The 23,622-nt window shown below is 38.9% G+C and overlaps 1 protein-coding gene across 1 annotated transcript in view; it reads left to right on the plus strand.

The window, feature by feature from the left end:
* LOC136878927 (very long-chain specific acyl-CoA dehydrogenase, mitochondrial) overlaps positions 1-23,622 on the plus strand; it is a 142,638-nt gene that overhangs the window by 41,341 nt on the left and 77,675 nt on the right. The window contains exon 3 of the mRNA XM_067152545.2: positions 22,412-22,630. Within this exon, the coding sequence (XP_067008646.2) occupies positions 22,412-22,630 (219 nt within the window). The remainder of the gene's footprint in view (positions 1-22,411; positions 22,631-23,622) is intronic.

Here is a 23,622-nt window from a genome sequence, read left to right on the forward strand (position 1 = left end):
TTGTCTTGGCTACGCTGTTGGATGGTCCTTATAGGACCAAAACTAGTACCTTATAATATTGTAATGTTATTGTAAACATTGCATGATTGATATGTATTGAGAAGGTGGAAATAACAAGATTTAGCATTTACTTTACGTGTAATCTTAACTCAATACGGAACCAACTATGAAGTTTATAACCTTAAACAACTAAAACTTCCCTGGTGGCTGGGAAGGTGGACGAAGGATGCAGCAGTCTTGGAGCTTCCAGTCGTCGTAACTCTTATGCGGGACAGGTTCCGAGTCTGTCAAGAAATGTGTGATTGTTGATGTGCAGCAGCATTCCCACACTAAAAGATGTCACGCACAGGCGTCTTCTGAAGAATTCAGCACATACAATACAAGCCCTGTGGTGATCGGGGAGTTGTGACGGGAGCAGGATTGTGTAGTTTGGGAGCTCCTAGTGGCGAACCGGCACATAGGCGACGAATGTGTGATCGCTGTTTTGCTTGAGAAGAGGCTGTAAAGCAACTCGTGGGCTGCATTCGTGACTGAGCAGGCCTATTCAGGAACCACTCTGCTCATCCTGAATGGGGAGGGGGCTATAAAAGGTGCCCTAAACATAGTCAGCCTCAGCACATCACTGGGAAACCGCGCCCATAGGGTACACCATAAGCGGTCAAAAGAAAATAAAGATGAATTTTGCAACCTGGAACTCTATTGGATAATGATACAGCTAATTGGCCAGAAAGGAGAACAGCTATCGTGGCTCGTGAACTAAAAAGATTTAACATCAATTTTGCAGCACTGAGTGAAACTAGAAGGCCCGATGAAGGACAAATTAAAGAACAAGGAGGCGGATACACTTTCTTCTGGAAAGGTAAAAGCATTCATGAGCCCCACATTCATGGTGTTGGTTTTGCCATTGCAAATGAACTTGTCCCTCACCTTGATGAACTTTCTTCTGGATTAAATGAAAGACTCATATGCTTACGCCTCAAGCTCACGAACAATCAACGAGTTACAGTAATTAGTGCCTATGCTCCGACCCTCACTTGTGAAGAAGATGAAAAAGAAGCATTCTATTGCCAACTTGACACACTTCTAACAAGAATACCCCAAGCTGACAAAATCATTCTCTTAGGAGACTTCAATGCGCAAGTTGGTAGAGACTCAACGCTATGGCCCAAAGTAATTGGAAAAGAGGGAGTAGGGAATTGCAACTCTAATGGATCCCTTCTGCTCACGAAGTGTTTGGAGCACAATCTAGTTATCACTCATACCCTCTTCAGGCAAAAGGATAAATTTAACACATCATGGCAACATCCACGGTCAAAACACTGGCATCTAATTGATTACATAATTGCACGCGCCTGAGACCAACGCGATGTATTAATCACAAAGGCTCTAACAAGTGCTGATGACTGCTGGGCGGACCACCGACTTATACGGACCATGAGGACCCTTCACATCCACGAGCAGCGAAGGAAACAGGAAACTTACGAGACCTAAAATGAACACAGACCGTCTCAAAGATCATAGTACTAAAGTAAAATTTCAACAACTCCTAGGTGATAAACTGCCAGATGAATATTCTGAAAGCACTGAAGAACACTGGGCAACACTGAAGACTGCCATACTATCAGCTGGTGAAGAATCGGTAGGACACCTTGGCGTCAAACACCAAGACTGGTTTGATGAAAATGACCAAGAAATACAGACCCTAATAGATAAAAAGAGAGCAGCACACCAAGCTTGGCAGATCAATCCTAGTTCACTCTCTAAGAAACGAGAATATCAAGAAGCGAAAGCAGATGTTCAGAGGAAAACCCGTTTTCTGAAAAACAATTGGTGGACAATGAAGTCTCAAGAAATGCAACATCTAGCCGAAACTAACAACACTAGAGCTTTTTTCAGCATGATAATAACCGTATATGGCCCAACAACTCGAGGATTAAACCCTCTTAAATCTAGGGATGGTTTAGTCTTCTAAAAGACAGCAATTCCATTAATGCACGATGGAAAGAAAATTTCCATGAACTACTGAACAAGGATCCAGAGATCAACATAGTAGAAATCCTGAAAATCCCGCAAAAACCTACAAAATCTCACCTTGGTGAAGTACCTTCCTAACAAGAAGTTGAAAATGCTATTAAACAGCTCAAAAATAATAAAGCTGCCGGATCAGATAGAATTCCTGCTGAATTTTTCAAGGAAGGTGGACGAATTCTTGCTGAACATACACTAATGCTCATAGTCTACCTCTTGATCTCAGAGATGCTCTGATAGTTACAATCTTCAAAAAAGGAGACAGAACTGACTGTGGTAATTACCGTGGAATTACCCTTCTGTCTATTGCTGGGAAAATACTCGCTCAAATTCTATCCAACCACCTGATACCTCTCGCTGAAGACTGCTTACCTGAAACTCAGTGTGGATTTCGACCCAATCGCAGCACAACAGATATGATTTTCTGTGCTAGACAAATGCAGGAGAAATGCAAAGAACATCTACCTCTGTACATGGCATTCATAGATCTTGCCAAAGCCTTTGATTCGGTTAAAAGAGATGCCCTGTGGAAGATTCTAGCAAGAATAGGCTGTCCTCAGAAGTACATAAATATTCTTAGATTGCTGCATGATAATATGAAGGGCATGGTTCTTTTCAACAATAACACTGGAGAAAATTTTGAAATCATTGCAGGCGTGAAGCAAGGTTGTGTGATAGGTCCCATTCTGTTTTCAATATTTGCTGGGTCTATACTTCATCTTGTTGATGGGAAACTACCAAAAGGCATAGAAATCAAATACAGGACTGATGGAGAGTTATTCAATCTCAGTAGACTACGAGCCAGGACCAAACTTTCCACTACATCCATCATTGAACTTCAGTATGCTGATGACAATGTTGTTCTTGCAAACTCTGAACATGATTTACAAGCAATCTTAAATGCATTTGATGAAGCTTATACAAGTATTGGCCTAAGCCTTAACATCCAAAAGACTCAGATCCTTTACCAACCTGCACTCAACTCCATCTCCGTATGCCCTACAATCACAGTCTAAGGCAAAGTTCTGAAGAACATAGAACATTTCTCATACCTTGGCAGTCATCTCTCAGCAAATGCAAATCTTGATGATGAGATTCAACACCATCTCAAATGTGCTAGTATGGCTTTTGGTCGTCTTCGGGTAAGGGTCTTTGATAATCATAATATCAGCAGTCAGACCAAGCTTTGTGTACAAAGTTACCGTTATACCATCTCTTACATATGGATGTGAAACGTAGACTACCTACAGGAGGCACATACGATGCCTGAAAAAATACCATCAATGTTGCCTGAGAAGGATCCTGAGGGTGAAATGGCAAGATCGACGCACTAACATCAGTGTTCTGGAAGAAGCTAACTCCACTAGCATTGAGGCCATGATTATCAAGCACCAACTTCGCTGGGCAGGCCACATCGTTCGCATGCCTGAATTCCATCTCCCAAAACAAATTATGTACTCCCAGCTAAAGGATGGTCATAGGAAACTTGGAAGACCAAAAAAGCGTTACAAAGATGCACTAAAAACCAACATGGAAAAGTACCAAATGAAAACTAACAACTGGGAATCTACGGCACATAACTGCACAGTTGGCGTCGCAATGTCTGGGAAGGAACTCAGCGCTTCGAGCAAGAAAGGTGGTCAACAGAAATTGAAAAGTGCATTGCAAGAAGACAACGTCAGCTCATGAAGAAAAACCAAACTACACTGCCAGTACCTAACAGAACAAATGTGTGTCAAAAATGTGGAAAAATCTGCGGTTCTATGATTGGCCTCTACAGTCACTTAAGATCTCACAAAAACTAAGTTCTTCAGGAAGACAATCATACTCGTTTACGAGGGATAGCCCATCACATATTTGCAGCCTATTCTCTTGCTGCTACCAAAATCATAATCCGTGTTTCCTGTCTTAGTAGTGCGGCTGACACATTAATGCCTTTCCTAGACTGATACCCAGGGTTTGAAGATCCCCTGCAGTGCACTTGCATTGTTCCTGATTACAACAGTGTCATCTGCGTACAGCAGGTATGTCACAAGTTACACGATCTAACCAGCCAGGTTGAAAAATAGGGGCTCAATGCTAATCCTTGAAGATGTCCAGCCTTAACCCGTATATGCCAATGGCATTTTTACAACAAATTACTACCACTCACTTTTCCTTGCCTTAAAATGTTACTGGTGTTGTAAATAATGAACTAACCTCATTTGTAGATCAGGCAACAATGCTGTTACAGCTTACTGTGAATGATTAATGTGGCTACTTGGGTTTCTTGCTGATTGTTGGTTTATGTTAGTATGAATTCAATCTGTACGAGAAAATGGCGTCACAAACTGACTTGTTTTATAAATATATTCTTTTGTACACGCATAGTTCTGCTACAGAAATGTGCATTCTCTACTCATACCACAAAAATGACATTCGGACTCTAAGAGCTTCTGATTTATATGTTCATATATTTGGGCTTTTATTTTATTGTACACTGTAGTTACAAATTATAAAATATTGGATTATTTGAGTTTTTCATCACACGTATTTATAATTTTTACTTTGGTTATAGAATTCTAAATGCTGACGAGATTCTCAGGATTCTCGAAAAATTGGAGGACAATAACGAGTAGTGTTTGGATAATTATGTGCTTAACTTTTCAAAAATATTTATTTATGCGCTTAAAAAGTGGAAAATATGCTATATCCTCTTGAAAGATTTCTCTGTTAAACAGTGGGCTGTTAACAGAAAGGAATGTCTTGCCTACAAACAAAAGTGAAGATGGTAATAATTGAGAAATTATCCCTTAATTATTATCTTTACAAAACTTGGTTAATGGAAACTCAGAGGATAAACTCCTGCCTAATAAAAAATTTGTCACATTAAATTACAAAGAAATTACAACCAAAAATGAATAAATACGAAAGTGTTTACCTTCAAGGAGGACTGAAACTTCGTATGCGAGTGGAGCTCACAGCTCACATGCCCAATCTTCGAAATTATTATTATTATTATTATTATTATTATTAAATGAAAAACGCACAATGTGCAAAAAACAATTTTAGTACAGATGGTCAATTATGCTAATGCTATTCTTATTATTGAGGTTGTCCTCATTTTGCAGTTTTGTGCATGGTATCTTTCACAAAGATCGCTGCACAGGTTACATATAAAGTCTTCGTTCGGCTGATGAAAGTTTTTGGTTTGGCAGAATCTGTGGTGAAATCCATGAGTGGCGTAACGTGTGATTACGTGCCATAGCTCGTAATTTGCTTGCTTCCACTCTTCCGTCATTATGGTGTCCGTGGAGTAGAAGTAGGACAAAATACCATTTCGTTTCTCGTTTAAGGTTCGGCGTGCATTCTCGTAGGGCTTAGTGTTTGGTAGACAAAACTGTGTTTTGATATCATCAATGAAGTAGTCCTCTTTGGTTAGAACATATGTTAATCTTGAAGGGGCTGACTTCCCAATGTCTAGAATTCTCTTGAGATATCGGGCCTTGATTTTTTCTATTGTCATCAGGTCGCTGAGTGTGACTTCTTCCCAGGTGATACTAATCCCATAGGTTGCTATTGGTGATATGGCTGTCCTGAACAGTAGCATTGCTGTACCCAATGATATTTGTTGAGGTTGTTGAATGTTGTAGATGGCTTTCATTGCTGCGCCTGCTCTTTCTTTGACATGGATGTTGTAGGATGTTAGAGTAGTTTGGAGGGTGACTCCAAGGTACTTGAATTTTGCCACTACTTCTAGAGGTTTGTTGTGCATGGTTATTGTATTTTTAGGTGCATGTTTTCCTCCTTTCCAAAAGGTCATTTGTTTGGTTTTGTTGTGGCTTATTTGCAAACCGTTTCTTTCTGCCCATGATATGAGCCTGTTGAGGACTTCTTGGAGCTCTTATGTTTCCTGAGCCTATTGCTATATCATCTGCATAAAGTATAAGCAATGTTGAGGTATCTATGATTATTTCTGTGATGTCTGCTGTCATGGTGTTGAATAAAATTGGGCTGATTGTGTCGCCTTGTAGGACTCCGTTTGTTTGGGTTACGTTTTTGGATAGGGTTATGTTACATGTTATAAACCTCATTTTAGGTCCGTCATCATCATCATCCTAAACCATCTCCAGTTTCCCGGGTGTGGTATATGAGCCTCCTCCATCTCATCCTGTCCTTGTACCATTCTTCCTCCACCAACTTGTCCCAATCATGACCTCTCAGCATTATATCGCTCTTAACTAAATCTATCCATTTCCTTCGTGGCCTTCCCATGGGTCGTCTTCCTTCTACCTTTCTGTCAAATTCCTTCCTTGCAGTTCTGTTTACTGGCATCCTCTTCATGTGACCAAACCACTTCAGTCTTGATATCTGAATCTTATTTAGGAGAGAATTGTCTATTCCTACTTCTCTAATTTTCTCATTCCTAATCTTGTCTTTCCTGGTTTTCTGGATCATAGTGCGTAGGAATTTCATTTCAGCTGCCTGAAGTTTGGAATTATCTCTATTGGTCAGTGTTGTGGTTTCGAGACTGTATGTAAGAATTGGTGTATAATAGGACTTGTACACTGTCATTTTTGTTTTCATGGGTATTTGCTCATCCTACAGCAGGTGTCTTACCTGGTGGTAAAATTGTGCTGCCTTATTGATTCGATTGTTCACCTCATGTTTTGCTAGGTTGTCATTTGATATAACGCTACCCAAGTATTTGAAAACTGGAACTCTGTCCAGTTGAGCTTCATTTAACATGACTATTGGTTCTGCTCCTTCCCCATACACTTTCATCACCACCGTCTTGGTCTTGCTGATGTTTAAACCATATTTCTTAAACTCCTCATTCCAGCTTTGTATTCTCTCTCCCAATTCATCTTCTGAGTCACTCCAGATCGCAACATCATCTGCAAATGTGAAGGCTTTGATATCTCCGTGTTCTTTCCTTTTAATAGATTTCAATATTACATCCATTACAATAATAAATAGAAGTGGTGACAATGAGCTGCCCTGCTGCACTCCTCTCTTTGTTTCAAACCAGTCCGACAAACCACATCCTACTTGAATACAGCTTCTGTTCCCACTATACAACATTTTCACTTTGTCTATGAGGCTGTCTCGCACTTGAAGTTCTTTCATGCATTGCCAAATTCTTTCCCTTGGTACATTATCGTATGCTTTCTCAATGTCCAAAAATATTAGGAATAAAGGCTTGTTCTTCTCCCAGTATTTTTCCATTAGCATCCTAATTGCAAATATAAGGTCTGTAGTTGACCTTCCTGGTCTGAAACCATACTGCTCTTCTTCCAAAATTGGTTCAACAATATCTCTGATTCTGGTCTCTATTAGTTTTTCTAATATTTTCAGGACATGAGACAGTAGTGTGATACCACGGTAATTAGTACATTTTCGTCGGCTTCCTTTCTTGAACAGAGGTACAATGATGCCCATCTTCCAGTCCTCAGGAATAGTATTTTCCTCCCATATCTTGTTGAGCAGTCTATAGAGCCATTGGATTCCTGGAACTCCCGCTGCTTTCAGCATATCTGCACTTAGTTCATCTACGCCCACCGCCTTTCCTTTCTTCATGCTCTTGAGCGCATTTTCAACCTCAAGCCATGTAATTGGTGGTTCAGTTGTGGTTCCTCGACTTGGCTCTCCTCTATCCGTTGTTATGTTTTCTGTATCTCCATTCAGCAGCTTTTCGAAATAGATCTTGAGTTCTTGTTTAATTTCTCCCTCTTCTTGTGCCAGAGTTCCATCATCACGTTCTATTGCTTTTATGGTCTCTTGATCCCTTCTCTTGTTTTTCACTACTCTGTGTAGCAATTTCATATTTCCTCTACTGTCCTCTTCCAGTTTGTCTGCAAACTCATTCCATTTCTTCTCTTTTTCTTCCCTTACAATGTTCTTTACAGCAAGTTTCTTGTTCCTGTATACTCCTTGAAGTCTTTGTATTTCTTGTTCATTTCGTTCTTGTCCCTGTTTTTGTTTCTCCTTGTCCAGTGCCTTCTTTATTTGGTTTCTTTCTTTCACCACTGTTTTCACTCTATCATTCCACCATGGTGTCTCCTTTTTTCTTTTGATTGAACTTGTAACTCCACATAGGTTTTTGGCTTCTCCCACAAAGGTGTCTTTGAAGGCCTTCCATTCTTCATTAACGCTGGTTACTTCACACTTCGGCAAACTGTACCTTGTTATTCTGTGACTGTCTCTTTTTTTGAAGAATGTATTTTTGATTATAAGATCATTTCTTCTGCACAGATCTAATAGTTGTTCTCCTTCTGGGTTCCTTTGTCCAAATCCATGTGGACCAATGATGTTCTCGTACCCAAGTCTGTCTACCCCAACTTGCGCATTTAGATCTCCAATAATAATAACATTTTCCTCATTAACTGTATCTTCCAGGTCTTGCCGAAATTTCTCTTTGTCTTCCTCACTGCAGCCTGTCTGTGGGGCATACACTTGTATGATGTTGTACTTAGTGTTCTCCAGTTTCATGGACATTTTAATGATTCTATCACTTTTGCAGATAACTTCAGCTGTAGCATCAGTCCTTTCGTTAATTAAGAATCCAACACCATTTTTCGCTACCTTCTCCTGTCCACTCCAGTATAATTTATAACCTCCACGAAGTGTCTTACTTCCAATCCCTTTCCATTTGGTCTCACTTAATCCCAATATTGATATTTTTCTTCTATCCATCATGTCTAGGAGTTCTTCTAACTTTCCAGTTAATGATAGAATGTTCATAGTTCCAATTCGGTATTTGGGTCTCTTTTTTATTTGGGGCCCTCCATATTTATGACCCCTGGAGAGAGGGTGTCCCAGTATTTTAAAACTCCCAGGAATTGGGCTACCTGTTGGTCCGCGGGTTGTATTGGTTATTTCAACCAGCCCTACATACTGTAGGGGCCCCCTATCTGCCACCTGGGGACGCGCTCTGTAGGGGTCAGGTTCCCCTGGTTACTTATTGGAAGTTAACCCCACCCACAAGGAGTATTGAACATTTTTACAGTTCAACAATAATAAAGGTGTTTTAATTTGTTCCACCTATTCAATACTTATATTTTCACTTATAGTGGTTACATAAATAGATTCTTAGTTACATGGGACATGTTTCGCCCTCAATTAAGGAAATCTTCAGCCTAAACACAATCATCAAAAATACAACTAAATTAAAAGTGGAAGTTAAAAGTTTAGTCAGTTATTAAAATTCGGAACATAAAAATGTGAAAAGTGATACAATATATAAAGATGCTAATGGAAAACTTGTCTTATGATTAAACTATAATCTTGTCGGAGACTAAAACTTCTTCTATTAAAATTGTAATTAAAAACAGTTCATAAAAAATATTAGTGGAAAACCAAAGTGGTAATAATATAAAGCCAACGACATGAGGGTGTGAACACAAGCATAAACTTGATTGTCATGAATACAATCTTTCCAAGGCCGCTGATGAAATTAGTCAGCAAGTGAGACAGAAGCATCTGTTGAAAAATTGTAAGTGGCCCTTAGCACCGGTAGGTAATAAAAATGGCTGAAACCTTGCCAGAAAATGTCAGTAGATGCAGAAATAATGTTTTATGTAAGTGGAAGTTGTTATTTGTTATCTACTGTTGTGTTGGTTGCTGCCCGTCTGTTGGCTCTGAGTCTGGTGTTGTAACTCTGCTGCAGAGGTGGCAGTGAACTCGGAGGGGAAGGAATAGGGGAGTGCGGAAGAGAGGAGAGGATGGCTGACAAAGGGGCGGAGTCAACCGTATTGCTGGAAGTAGGCCTTGGTTACTATAATATTGTTATCTTCAATTTTCGATTTCATGTTTTTTATTGTTTTCTGCTGACAAGGGGGGTGCGATCGTTTGGATGGATAAAGATACATATATCAAGAAAACTGAAGAATTTTTTGATAATAACAAATACACATTAGTAACTGAAAATCTGTTAGCTAAAATTCAATGCAACTTAAAGGCCTTACTTAAAAGATTGACATCTCTCTTTACTGAACAAGAACAATTAAACTTGTCAATATGAATCCTAGGCTCCCGGAAACTAGAGCTTTGCCCAAAATACATAAAAAAGATATTCCGATTCGTCCGATTATCAATTGCCGAAATTCTCCCACTTATAAAGTCTCCAAATACATTCATAATTTTTTGAAAAGACATTACACTTTTAATAATAAACAACCATTAAGAAATTCCATTGACTTGTGTGACATTTTGCTTAAATTTGGCGTGCGTCCAAACCAGATGATGTGTTCGTATGACGTAGTGAATATGTTCCCGAATATTCCGACAGATAAAACTGTTAATATCATTCATGATAATATTTGTAAACACAGTAATCTTAGTAAAATGGAAGTAGAAGAATTCACTAGATTGTTAAATTTCGTATTAGACAATAATTACTTCTCATTTAACAATAATATTTATAAACAGAATGGATTAGCAATGGGTGACCCAATATCGGGCATCCTTGCCGACATATTTATGGATTCAATCGAACACAATGAAATAATAGCAAAAATTAAAGGAATTGATTTATGGTTGAGATAGGTAGATGATACATTTGTAATCATAAACAATAGTCAAGAAATCTTAAATAAATTAAATGAAATCGAACCTAATTTGAAATTCACGAAAGAGGACGAAGTCGATAACTCATTGAATTTTCTAGATATAACAGTTACGCGTAAGTTACCACTTTTAATTTCCAAATATTTAGAAAACCGATACAATCATCTACAACTATAAGCAATTCTTCTTTACACCCAAGTTCACATAAACAAGCATCTTTTCACAGTCTGATTTATAGAGCATTTAGAATCCCTCTATCTCCCAAGAATTTGAAGAAAGAATTAAATTATATCAGATACCTCGCTAAACAAAATGGTTTCAAAATAGAAATGATTAACAAATTAATCAATAAAATTAAGAACAAGTTATCTACGAATCTCATACCAGAAAAGACCAAAAAAACTGAGTATGCTACATTTACTTTTAATTATCCAGCTATACACCAGATTACTAACGTATTCAAGAAACATAATTTTAATATAGCTTTTAGAACTACTAATACTAACCAGTCCATATTCTTTAATCATAAAAAAGTTAATTATGATAAAAATCGTTATTTGGGATCGGGAGTATACAGACTCAGATGTACTCAGTGTAATTTTTCATATGTTGGACAGACTGGGAGAAGTTTTATGACAAGATACATGGAACATGTTAACGCGGAAAAACATAGCAAATACTCAGCAATGAGTTTGCATATGAGGGAGACTGGTCACAGATTTGAATCCATAGAGAAAGAGTTAGTGATAATTAGAAACATACAAAAAGGGAGAATGCTGAACGAATTAGAAAGTTTATACATCTATTTAGATCAGACGTACAATAAGCAACAGAATCTTAATGAAACCACGGACAATAAAAGTATGTTACATGAATTAATACCGAAATTATTAAAGTCAGTTAGTTCAAATAAATTTAGGATACCTAATATATTTAATTCTTCAAACTCTAATACTCCTCCCATACCTACAGATATTAGGCCTACTTCCAGCAATACGGTTGACTCCGCCCCTTTGTCAGCCACGTCACAATTGACTCCACCCATCCTCTCCTCCCTTCCGCACTCCCCTATTCCTTCCCCTCCGAGTTCACTGCCGCCTCTGCAGCACAGTTACAACACCAGACTCAGAGCCAACAGACGGGCAGCAACCAACACAACAGTAGATAACAAATAACAATTCCACTTACATAAAACATTATTTCTGCATCTACTGACATTTTCTGGCAAGGTTTCAGCCATTTTTATTACCTACCGGTGCTAAGGGCCACTTACAATTTTTCAACAGATGCTTCTGTCTCACTTGCTGACTAATTTCATCAGCGGCCTTGGAAAGATTGTATTCATGACAATCAAGTTTATGCTTGTGTTCACACCCTCATGTTGTTGGCTTTATATTATTACCACTTTGGTTTTCCACTAATATTTTTTATGAACTGTTTTTAATTACAATTTTAATAGAAGAAGTTTTAGTCTCTGACAAGATTATAGTTTAATCATAAGACAAGTTTTCCATTAGCATCTTTATATATTGTATCACTTTTCACATTTTTATGTTCCGAATTTTAATAACTGACTAAACTTTTAACTTCCACTTTTAATTTAGTTGTATTTTTGATGATTGTGTTTAGGCTGAAGATGCCCTTAATTGAGGGCGAAACATGTCCCATGTAACTAAGAATCTATTTATGTAACTAAGTGAAAATATAAGTATTGAATAGGTGGAACAAATTAAAACACCTTTATTATTGTTGAACTGTAGGGTTATGTTGTCTGATATTTGGACAAAGTTATATTTGAGGATATTTGAGATTATGATTGTTATCCGATGTGTAGCCACTATTAGGCAATTGAGTTTCTGGACGAGTGTTGCTCTATCAACAAGGTCAAAAGCCTTACGATAGTCTACGAAGACTACAAAATATTTCTTTCCTGGATACCTCAATGTATCTTGGACTTGTTTTATTAGGTATTTTACGGCATGTAGTGTGCTTTTTCCCTTTTGGAAGCCGAATAGATTTTCTGGTATCTGGGAGTCTTTTTCTTTTGCAAGCCTGGTTGTTAAGATTTTCATGAAGATTTTGAATGATGTATTTTCAAGGGCTATACCTCGATATGAATCAGGATTGTCAGTTTCTCCTTTCATAAATATCATTTTGATTGTTGACAATCTCCATTGTTCTGGAATTTCCCCAGTGTGCATGCATGTTTTGAATAGTTCTACCCAGTAGTCTAGCATGACAGGTAGAGAGTCTTTCAGGTGTTCTGTGCAGATGCTGACTGGGCTGGGGGCCTTTCCATTTTTTGCTGCTGTTATTGTATTATATATTTCCCGCCTCGTTATGGGGATGTGATTTCCCGTCATTGTTACTGGAGTTAATTCAAAAGCTGTTGATCGGTGTTGGAGGTTGAGAATGCTTTTGAAATGGTTTTCCCATGATTCCATTGAGATATTATTTGTTGCTGAAGCTTTTGGTTTCGTAAGCACTAGGAATGGGTCATTTTAGGCGTTTGCAGCACGTCTCCTGACGCCTTCCTCAGTGTACTCCGTTCTTGTTTTCTTGATTAGTGATTTATATTTCCTTCTTTGTTCAGCGTATTGGGCCAGGTGACTCCGATGTGTACTTCGCTCGATATAGTGCCAGCAGGGTCTTTTCCCGTTCATTGTAACAGTTTTTATTGACCCATGGTTGTGATCTCCTTACTTTCGTGTGAGTTTGGCATGATTGAAGGGTTCTTCTACACATTTCCACTGCTTCAGTTAGTTCATGTCGAACTAATAACCTTGCTTTATCTATTTCATCACTGATATGTCTTAGTTTCTCTGGATCTAATTTCCTGGATATTTTCTTTCTTGGTTGTATTTGCAATTGATCTTTATGAGTGATTTCAAAGACTGTTGAAATTGGTATATGTTTCCTAATTGAGGCTGTGGTTGAAGTCCATAATGCTTTTTGACTGAATTTTTTAATGTCTGTACCTCTGTGAAAGACTGTCTATGGCGCTGGTTCCATTCAAGGCTATGCATGTCTTCATGTTGGGGCTGTTAACAAGGACATAGCTGGCTTCTTCCAATGCCTCTTTAATCAATTCTGTTCTGATGATTGGTTTGTCTATTCTTGCATTTAGGTCACCTGCGAAGATTACTCTATCATCTGTTTTGCGTTTGTGACAAGGCCTCTGTTATTCTTTCGATTGTGTCCCCTGTTGACATATGTGGTTGAACATACATGCCAATGATTGATAGTAGGTTGGTCTTTACGATAATTGTGATTTCTTCTTTTATTATTTGTTTTATTTTCCCTAAGTTCGGTTTGAGAAAGATGGAGACCCCCCTACTGGTCTTGCTGCGGTCTGACGGGCAAATGAATGAATTCCGTAATATCCTTGAATGTCGAAATCCTGTGTTAAGAATGTTCCTGTCAGTATAATGGCGTTGTAGTTGCTTAATGTCTCTATTGGAAAGAGAGGCAGAGCATTTTTTATGCCTTCAATCTTCCATAAGAGCATATGTGTACATTTATTGTAGTTCTTTTCCTTCAGGACGGTTTGCTCTCTGAAAACAAAATCTTCTTACGATTGTTGTATTTGGCCAGAATTCCGGTCGTTCAGCATCTTCAAGGAATTTGAAAGGGAAACCTATTTTGAAGGCCTTGTTTTCACTTCATGTGTGAAGTTCTTCGCAATGAATGTTATCTTTAATTCCATTTTTCTCTAGGTACTTCTTAACCTTCTCTTCTGTTGCGTTTTGTTTCAGATTGCCTACGTAAAGCCATGCCATTTTGTCTGCAGCTTGTAGATCATCTTCTTGAACTCTTGTCCCTCTGATGGTTTGTGTGTTTCTTTTATTTATTACAGTTATCCATTCTGTTTCTCCTCTATAGTTATGACCGTTATCCCTTCCGTCTGTTTTGTTATAGAGTTCTTCATTATCCCTGTGAGTAAGCACTGCATCCCTATTCAGGGTCTGAGTAATTTTTTCTTCAAAATTTACATTTATTTGTTATGGAGTCCGTCATATATCTTATGGTTTCTTTTAAATCCACTAGATCCTTAGTTTCATTGCTCACGGGTTTGTTTTGCTGAATGAGTAGGGTTGTCCGTTCAAATAAATGCGAGCTTTGCATTCCGCCGTCAGATGGGTGAAGTTGGTTGTTGTTGCTGTTTGTAGGTTCTTGGTTGTGGCCAGGAGATGAAGCTATTTGTTCCGAGGTCGAGCTACCTTCTCCTGCTTGGATGTGGCCGCTAGATGGGAATAGCTGCCGGTTGGAGTTACTTGCAGGTTCTTGGTTGTGGCCATCAGATGGGGCGGAATCGTTTACCGTACGACGTCAGGGGAATAACAACTACAGTGTCATTTAAGAGAGCGTTAAGAGGTGCAACAGGATGCGAGTGACCTGTGAATTTCTGGCCTTTCAGTGATCGTGCTACTACAATATCATTACTAGCTATTATTATTATTATTATTATTATTATTATTATTGCTGTTGTATGTATGTCCTACTGTGGTGGAATTTTATTTCAGTTGTATTTTGATTGTGTTTTAATTGTCTTCTAGTATTAATTACGGTAGTATTACTTATGACTTTAATGTATACTAATTGGTTTAGTGTAAGAGAAGGCCCAATGGCCTTAACTACGCCAATAAAGACATTTATCTATCTATCTATCTATCTATCTAGTTGTCTCGGAATTAAACTGTCTTCTCCCTCTGATACGTCTTCTGTTTGGTATTCTATAACCTCGCTTTCAGAATCAATCACTTCGTTGTTCTTGTCCTTCACTACATTAGTTATTATATCAAAGCAGTTTCTCAGATCGCTTACCGCTTTTAGTATGTCTTCTTTCTTCTCATTCTTAAGGTAACCACTTGTTTTTGTAATATTAACTATCGTTTTGAGAGGGTTCTCAGTCCGTGTTTTCATCTGGTCCATCATTGTTATGTGTTATGTCAACCAATCGAGCTGTATGTAGGCAACCCTAATGTTGAAATTGACCAGCATGAACTGTGACCAGTAGGAATGCAGGGTTTACCTTCTGATGTTCCTTTAACCAATCAAATCTTACCTACTCAAAAGTACTGGTAATTTTCACAAGTGAGAATTTCTCTGTTTAGCTTTCTCTGCTGTTGTCTGGGAAGGAGAAATCTATCTGGGTAGTCACAGCGATTCTTAATGATGTGATGATGGGTAACGAAAATTGCTGTTGCCGTTGTTCTTTCCTTGCGTCTGATGATACATTGAAAGAGCTGTCTTGTATATTAATTGCAGCACGCCAAGAAGGTTGTCTGGATTTCAGTCGTTCAGCTGGAGAGGCTGCTATGTGAGAAAGATAGGGAGGTGAGAACTATTTACTAATTTTTTTTCCTGAAGTCAAGCAGTATTTCTGATCTTTTTAGGGGTGGAAGAAATGTGACTTAGGGTGGAAAGCCAGAGAGTGTTCGTTGGTCGGATGCACTCTGTATTGATACCCATTGCTTGGTTCAGCTAGGTGTCTATTAGTCCAGTGTGAGCACTGTTAAGTCAGATTGAGCAGTAGTATTCTGCTACAGAATACGAAAGTGCAAGGGCAGTGGATCTCAGGACTTGAGCATTAGCATCCAAAGAGATGCCTGCCAGCTTTTCGAAGGATGTTATTCCTGGTCTTGAGCTTGGGTGACACGTTAGAGAGGTGATTCTTGCAAGTCAGGGACCTATCCAGGGTGACTCCAAGGTATTTTAAGTCTGAGGAGAATACTGACTTACCCATAGAAACCTTAGTGTTGATAGAGTTTGAGGGATGTTCCACCATTCGACACATTGCAAAATATATCAAATTTATTGGTCGAAGACCGGTTTCGACTCCTTTGGAGTCATCATCAGTTCTTCTTGAATATCAGATCAAAGGAATCTTATAACAATCATCATTAGGGTTGCCTACATACAGCTCGATTGGTTGACATAAGACATCATAATAAAAATGAAAAAATTATATACATAATGGTGATTGCCTGAAAACACATCAATGGCTTGCAAAACATTTACCTTGATTGTAATATGCACATGGTAAGCAATACTTGGAACTTAAAAAGTGCTTAGTTCTGGCTTAAACTGCCGTGTGTTCATAGAACACGGAACACTGGAAACATATGCACTGCTTGAAAATATATACAAATCGACATGAAACACATGGCGCTTTAAGACTGTTCTTGGACTTGATAGTCTTGTTTCTATCTAATTGAACTGGATGAAATTTATACACATTGAAATGTAGACTACAAAGATATAAACTACTTGGCACTTAAAAAGTTCTTGGTTCTGGTTTAAAAAACTGTCATGTGGTTGTGGAACACGGAATAGACTTGTTGGTCTTGTTTCAATCTATTGGAAACAAATGCACTACCGTAGTTGAAAATATACACATTGACATGAAAATTTATACATTGAATGAAACACTTGACACTTCAGTGTTCTTGGATTTGGGTAAAAAGGTAAATGTTTTGCAACCCATTGATGTGTTTTCAGGCAATTGCCATTATGTAAATAATTTTTATTTGATTTATTATGATGTCTTATGTCAACCAATTGAGCTGTATGTAGGCAAGCCTAATGATGATTGTTATCAGATTCCCCTTGATTTGATATTCAACAAGAATTGATGATGACTCCAAGGGAGTCGAAACCGGTCTTCACCCAATAAATTTTATATACACTGACTGACAGAGCAAATGCAACACCAAGAAGGAGTGGTTTGAAAGGGATGAAAGTTGGGGAAAAAACAGAGACGGCACGGGCGAATAATTGATGTTTATTTCAAACCGATATGCAGGTTACACAATGCGCACGGCATCGACTCAGTAGGATGTAGGACCACCGCGAGCGGCGATGCACGCCGAAACACGTCGAGGTACAGAGTTAATAAGAGTGCGGATGGTGTCCTGAGGGATGGTTCTCCATTCTCTGTCAACCATTTGCCACAGTTGGTCGTCCGTACGAGGCTGGGGCAGAGTTTGCAAACAGCGTCCAATGAGATCCCACACGTGTTCGATTGGTGAGAGATCCGGAGAGTACGCTGGCCACGGAAGCATCTGGACATCTCGTAGAGCCTGTTGGGAGATGCGAGCAGTGTGTGGGCGGGCATTATCCTGCTGAAACAGAGCATTGGGTAGCCCCTGAAGGTACTGGAGTGCCACCGGCCGCAGCACATGCTGCACGTAGCGGTGAGCATTTAACGTGCCTTGAATACGCACTAGAGGTGACGTGGAATCATACGCAATAGCGCCCCAAACCATGATGCCGCGTTGTCTAGCGGTAGGGCGCTCCACAGTTACTGCCGGATTTGACCTTTCTCCACGCCGACGCCACACTCGTCTGCGGTGACTATCACTGACAGAACAGAAGCGTGACTCATCGGAGAACACGGCGTTCCGCCATTCCCTCATCCAAGTCGCTCTAGCCCGGCACCATGCCAAGCGTGCACGTCTATGCTGTGGAGTCAATAGTAGTCTTCTGAGCGGACGCCGGGAGTGCAGGCCTCCTTCAACCAATCGACGGGAAATTGTTCTGGTCGATATTGGAACAGCCAGGGTGTCTTGCACATGCTGAAGAATGGCGGTTGACGTGGCGTGCGGGGCTGCCACCGCTTGGCGGCGCATGCGCCGATCCTCGCGTGCTGACGTCACTCGGGCTGCGCCTGGACCCCTCGCACGTGCCACATGTCCCTGCGCCAACCATCTTCGCCACAGGCGCTGCACCGTGGACACATCCCTATGGGTATCGGCTGCGATTTAACGAAGCGACCAACCTGCCCTTCTCAGCCCGATCACCATACCCCTCGTAAAGTCGTCTGTCTGCTGGAAATGCCTCCGTTGACGGCGGCCTGGCATTCTTAGCTATACACGTGTCCTGTGGCACACGACAACACGTTCTACAATGACTGTCGGCTGAGAAATCATGGTACGAAGTGGGCCATTCGCCAACGCCGTGTCTTATTTATCGTTCGCTACGTGCGCAGCACAGCGGCGCATTTCACATCATGAGCATACCTCAGTGACGTCAGTCTACCCTGCAATTGGCATAAAGTTCTGACCACTCCTTCTTGGTGTTGCATTTGCTCTGTCAGTCAGTGTATTTTGCAATGTGCTGAATGGTGGAACATCCCTCAAACTCGTATTAGTTATACATCAACACGGAAATGGAAATCATAACCTACGACCTTAATGTGCGGCGACCAGTGTGATGTCATCTGCATAGTTGAATTTTCTGGATTTGGTTACTGAGAGGTCATATGTGTAAAGATTGAATAGTAAGGGGACCAGTACAGAGTCTTTGAGAAGTGCACCATTTATCTATTACTCAGCATATTACTGAGTAATGTGGTGCATTTCGGGCTAGGGATGATGCTGATGAATTTGAGAATAAGTTTATTTTGCCATATGGTGTCATGTGCTGCTGTTAGATCTAAGAAACCACTTGTGCTTACCATTTTGTTCTCAAAACCATTTTCAGTATTAGTAACTAAAGCTAAAACCTGTTTATCACATCCTTGTCCATGTCTAAATCCAGCTTTTGGACTGGAATATGCTGGTTGATTGTTGCAGAGATCCTATTACGTATCAGTCTTTTCAGGAGCTTCATTGTAGCACTAAGGATTGTTAAAGGCCATTAACTTTCCACTTTTATCAGTTCATGTATATTTTTAGTACAGCATAAGAGCATAAATAAACACACATCAATATATAAGGGTGCTCACCATTAATTAGTTAAAAGAAAGTCTTCAGACAGAAAAGTTTTCATAGCCAGTAATGTTAATAATATGTGGGATGCATTTTATGAGATTTTCAGAATCCACCATAACAAACCCTATAATGTAAAAAAGAAGGTTGGTGGGGGGGGAACATTAGTAGGTAGGTAGGAATCATCAGAACTGTACTACATTCAAGAGAAGATGAAGGCAGCATATGTGATTTTCAAGACAACCAGTTATCATTACAGTGAGTACAAATTCCTCAGACCTTACTATAGAGAGACTCTTAATTTAAGGCTGAAAATGTTACTAGAAAACTAATAGAATCCAGTAATGTGACTAAATCTGATTAGAAAAATGTAATTGAAATAAGGGCCGGCCCCGTGGTGTAGGGGTAGCGTGCCTGCCTCTTACCCGGAGGCCCTGCGTTCGATTCCTGGCCAGACCAGGGATTTTTATCTGAATCTGAGGGCTGGTTCGAGGTCCACTCAGCCTACGTGATTACAATTGAGGTGCTATCTGATGGTGAGATAGCGGCCCCGGTCTATAAAGCCAAGAATAACGGCCGAGAGGATACGTCGTGCTGACCACACGACACCTCGTAATCTGTAAGCCTTCGGGCTGAGCAGCGGTCGCTTGGTAGGCCATGGTCCTTCGGGGCTGTTGTGCCATGGGAAGCAGGGGGGGAAGGGTTAGTTGAAATAAGAAGGAGAAATGAACTTTGCAAGAACATTTCTAAAAATATATATTTAAAAGTGAATGACCGTACAATTTATAATGTCACTCTTGAAACTAATAGGGGAAATTGTCTTCATGAGATTAACAATCTACCTGGAATAAGTGAATTGTTTTATCCTCTACGACTACCCAAGAATTAGAATCGGCCATTGATAGCCTAGGGAATTCTCCTTCAGCTGGGTGCGATGGAATCTCTTCAGAATTATTGAAACAATGCAAGAGGAGCTTATTATTCCATTAACCTACCTTTTAAACCAAGCACTATTGAATGAAATCTTCCCAGAATGTCTGAAAACTAGTATCATTAAGCCTGTTCATACGAAAGGAGCAGTTGATGATATAAACAACTACAGGCCAGTAACTATAACTTCTACTTTAGGTAAACTCCATGAGAAAACTATTTTAAATCACCTTCTTGCATTTTTGGGAAGGATTCTCTTTTTTAGAAATTTGTAACATGGATTCAGGAAAGATTTGTCAACTGTTACTGCTCTAGTGGCTTTTACTTATAATGTTTTAAGTAATCTCGATCACAATAATTTTGTTAGTTCACTAGTTTTAGACTCGTCTAAAGCCTTTGATAGTGTAGTCCATGATCTATTGTTAAAGAAACTAAAACGTTATGGTGTTTGTGGTGTCACTTTACATCTGCTAACCTCTTACGTACAACAGCGTAAGCAGTGCAATGAAATAAATGACTAAATAGATGACGAGTTAAGAAAAGTTAGATTTCCCTTTGAAATCACAAATAGCAGTATTCTGCAAGGTGCTATTTTGGGACCTTTTCTCTGTCTCCTGTATGTTAATGAAATGCCAGAACTTGTGAACTTCACCATTGTATCCTATGATGATGACACATCTATTATTACTGGGGAAAAGATAAGGAATCAGTGGTACAAAATCTTAATGCATCCTTAAAACATATCAACAGATCCTCCACTTCATTTCCTTATGGTGAATGTTAACAAGACTAATGTGGTAAACTTCGATTTTAAAAGGGATTGTAATAATGATATAAGTATGACACATAGGCTACCTTCAAACAACAGATTTTACTAAATTCTTAGGCATTGTTCTAGATAGTCGCATGCCTTGGGAGAATCATGTTAGCTATGTCTGTAAAAAGTTAACATCTGGAATATTTTTATTGCGTAGTCTATCAAAAATTGTAGATACAAATGTGTTACTAAAAGTGTACTATGGACTAATTTATACCTTCACTTGAGCTATGGGATAGTTGCCGGGGGTTGTGTGGCAAATAAATACTGTATTTTGAATGACTATTGTACAAAAGAACGCTCTAAGGATTATTTTTCACATTCCAAATCAATATACTTGCAAACATTATTTCATAACTCATAATATTATGACACTTTCTTCCAACTATATCTATAAATATATTTGGTTTATTAAACACAACAAAACATTGACTGTAAGTAAGTGAGATCCACACTTATAACACAAGAATTAGGAATGATTACCACATGAGTTTCCACCACTCTAAAAGTATGGACCTTACCCTAAATGTGAAGGGTATATTACTCTGTAAAAAACTGCCTTAGGATATAAAAAATCAGAATGGTAAAAAGTTTCAAGTCATTAAAAGATCTCTTAATTAACAGGTGCCTGTATTCTATAAATGTGTGGTTTTCATTTGTATACAAATTAGAATATATGTCTTTTGTTGTTAATAGGGTATAGTTGTACATTGACAACTGTCAAGTTCGAATGACAGTAAGTACAAATTGAATTGAATTTGTTTTCTTGAATAGTGAAGGTATGTTACCTATCTCTAGGATGGTTGTAAAGATGTTAGTAAGCCATTTAATAGCAACTAGTCCAAGATGAAGAAGAAACTCTGTATGTATACAGTTTAACCTGCTGCTTTCCCAGGTTGTAGACTTTCTATGGCCTGCTTAGTATCTTGTGGTTCAAATAGAGAAATCAGAAGACTGGGGAGCCAAAAATTTCTTTTCCTTCAAGAGATGCTTTATATGCCTTCTATTGCACTTTTCAACTGAAATCTTTGAGGTACCAATGCTCTTTTTTGGTATAATTTTGCTTTTTGATGATTCTAATTTCCTGATCAGGCTCTAGGCTTCTCTGCTGAAGTAAGTAAATTCTAGAGACTCTACACAGTTTCTTGTCAAATTCTCTTTCTGTCTTGTGAAGAATAGTCTTTTCTTTTAAATGATAAAAATTTGGAACTAAATAAGACCACAGAGCGAGTTGCAAATAGAGGCTTGTGGAGGGCTATAATTAATTCACGGAGGCTTGCAAATCTGTTTTCCTTACCACTTTACTGCTCCCAGACCATAGGCTGTAGTAAATAATTAAATAGTCGAGAGATTGATTTTGTCTCATTTTGTCTTTCAGGAAGTCAACGATCCTGCTAAAAATGATGCCTTGGAGAGAGTTGAAGAAGCTACCCTGAATGGACTATGGGACCTGGGAGTATTCTGTCTTCAGGTGCCTCCAGATCTGGGAGGTTTAGGTCTATCCAACACCCAGTATGCAAAACTTGGGGAAATTGTTGGATCTCATGATCTTGGTGTTAGTGTCACCCTTGGAGCTCACCAGTCCATTGGCTTCAAGGTACGAGAAATATCTCTATTGTACATTCAAGGTACTAGGAATACCATATTGGTCCGAATATAAGGTGGCCCTGAACTGTTGGAAGGTATTTACAAGAAAAATGAAATAATGACTGTATTTATCAAGCTCTCCTATGACTAAGATAGCTCGATATGTCCTAAAGTAAATCTAAGACCAAAAGTGTTATTTTAGAACTTAATGTGGGCTTTCCTCATTTTATTATGTAATGCTGATAGGCGATCAATTTATCAGTGTAATTTACATCAGGCATTGTACAGTAGTGAAACAACATCATAAATACAGTCTCGAACACCACACCCCAGACTTCCCATCTTTAATGCCTATATTCTGATAACTTTGTAACTTACTGGATAAGAGCGGTTTCATTTCATCTGCACTACTTAAGTAACAGGCCTGTCAGTTTGAGTAAATTTTCATCCCTTTGTTCTCTGAATGCTTTCCTTGACATTCTTGAACATACCTTCATCTCTGCTAGCGTCGAACATTTCACTTGGAAGCACCAAGTGTACGTTTTGCCTCAAATAAAACTCACGGTTTGAAGTTTATGTTATGACTTTTCCTCTCATTCATTTACCTGGAGTGATGAAGATGCTCACCTTTCTACACATCTATCCCGACTAGAATAGCGACCAAAACTAAATGTATTAATGCTGAACAACAATAGATCATAAGCCACAAATTGGATAAAACCGTTGGTGCTCAAGAAATTTTGGTTTATTCATGATCTTGAAATCAGCTGTAATGTGCGAGGTGACTTTTGCTGTACAAGCCAGTGCAGTTTGGGAAACAAATAGATCTTCAACAAAATGAGTCTTTTTAAATGTTAGACTGCAGATATAAGATAATTACAGTTGTTATAAGTACATTTTAATGTCAAAAACATGTTATTTTCAGGCCAATATGGTATCTCTGTTCTATCCTCAAGCCTTGTTGTGCTCTCCCAACTTTTAATCTTTATCTAAATATTCTTA

This window comes from Anabrus simplex, chromosome 8 (assembly GCF_040414725.1).
Source record: "Anabrus simplex isolate iqAnaSimp1 chromosome 8, ASM4041472v1, whole genome shotgun sequence".
NCBI classification, from domain to species: domain Eukaryota; kingdom Metazoa; phylum Arthropoda; class Insecta; order Orthoptera; family Tettigoniidae; genus Anabrus; species Anabrus simplex.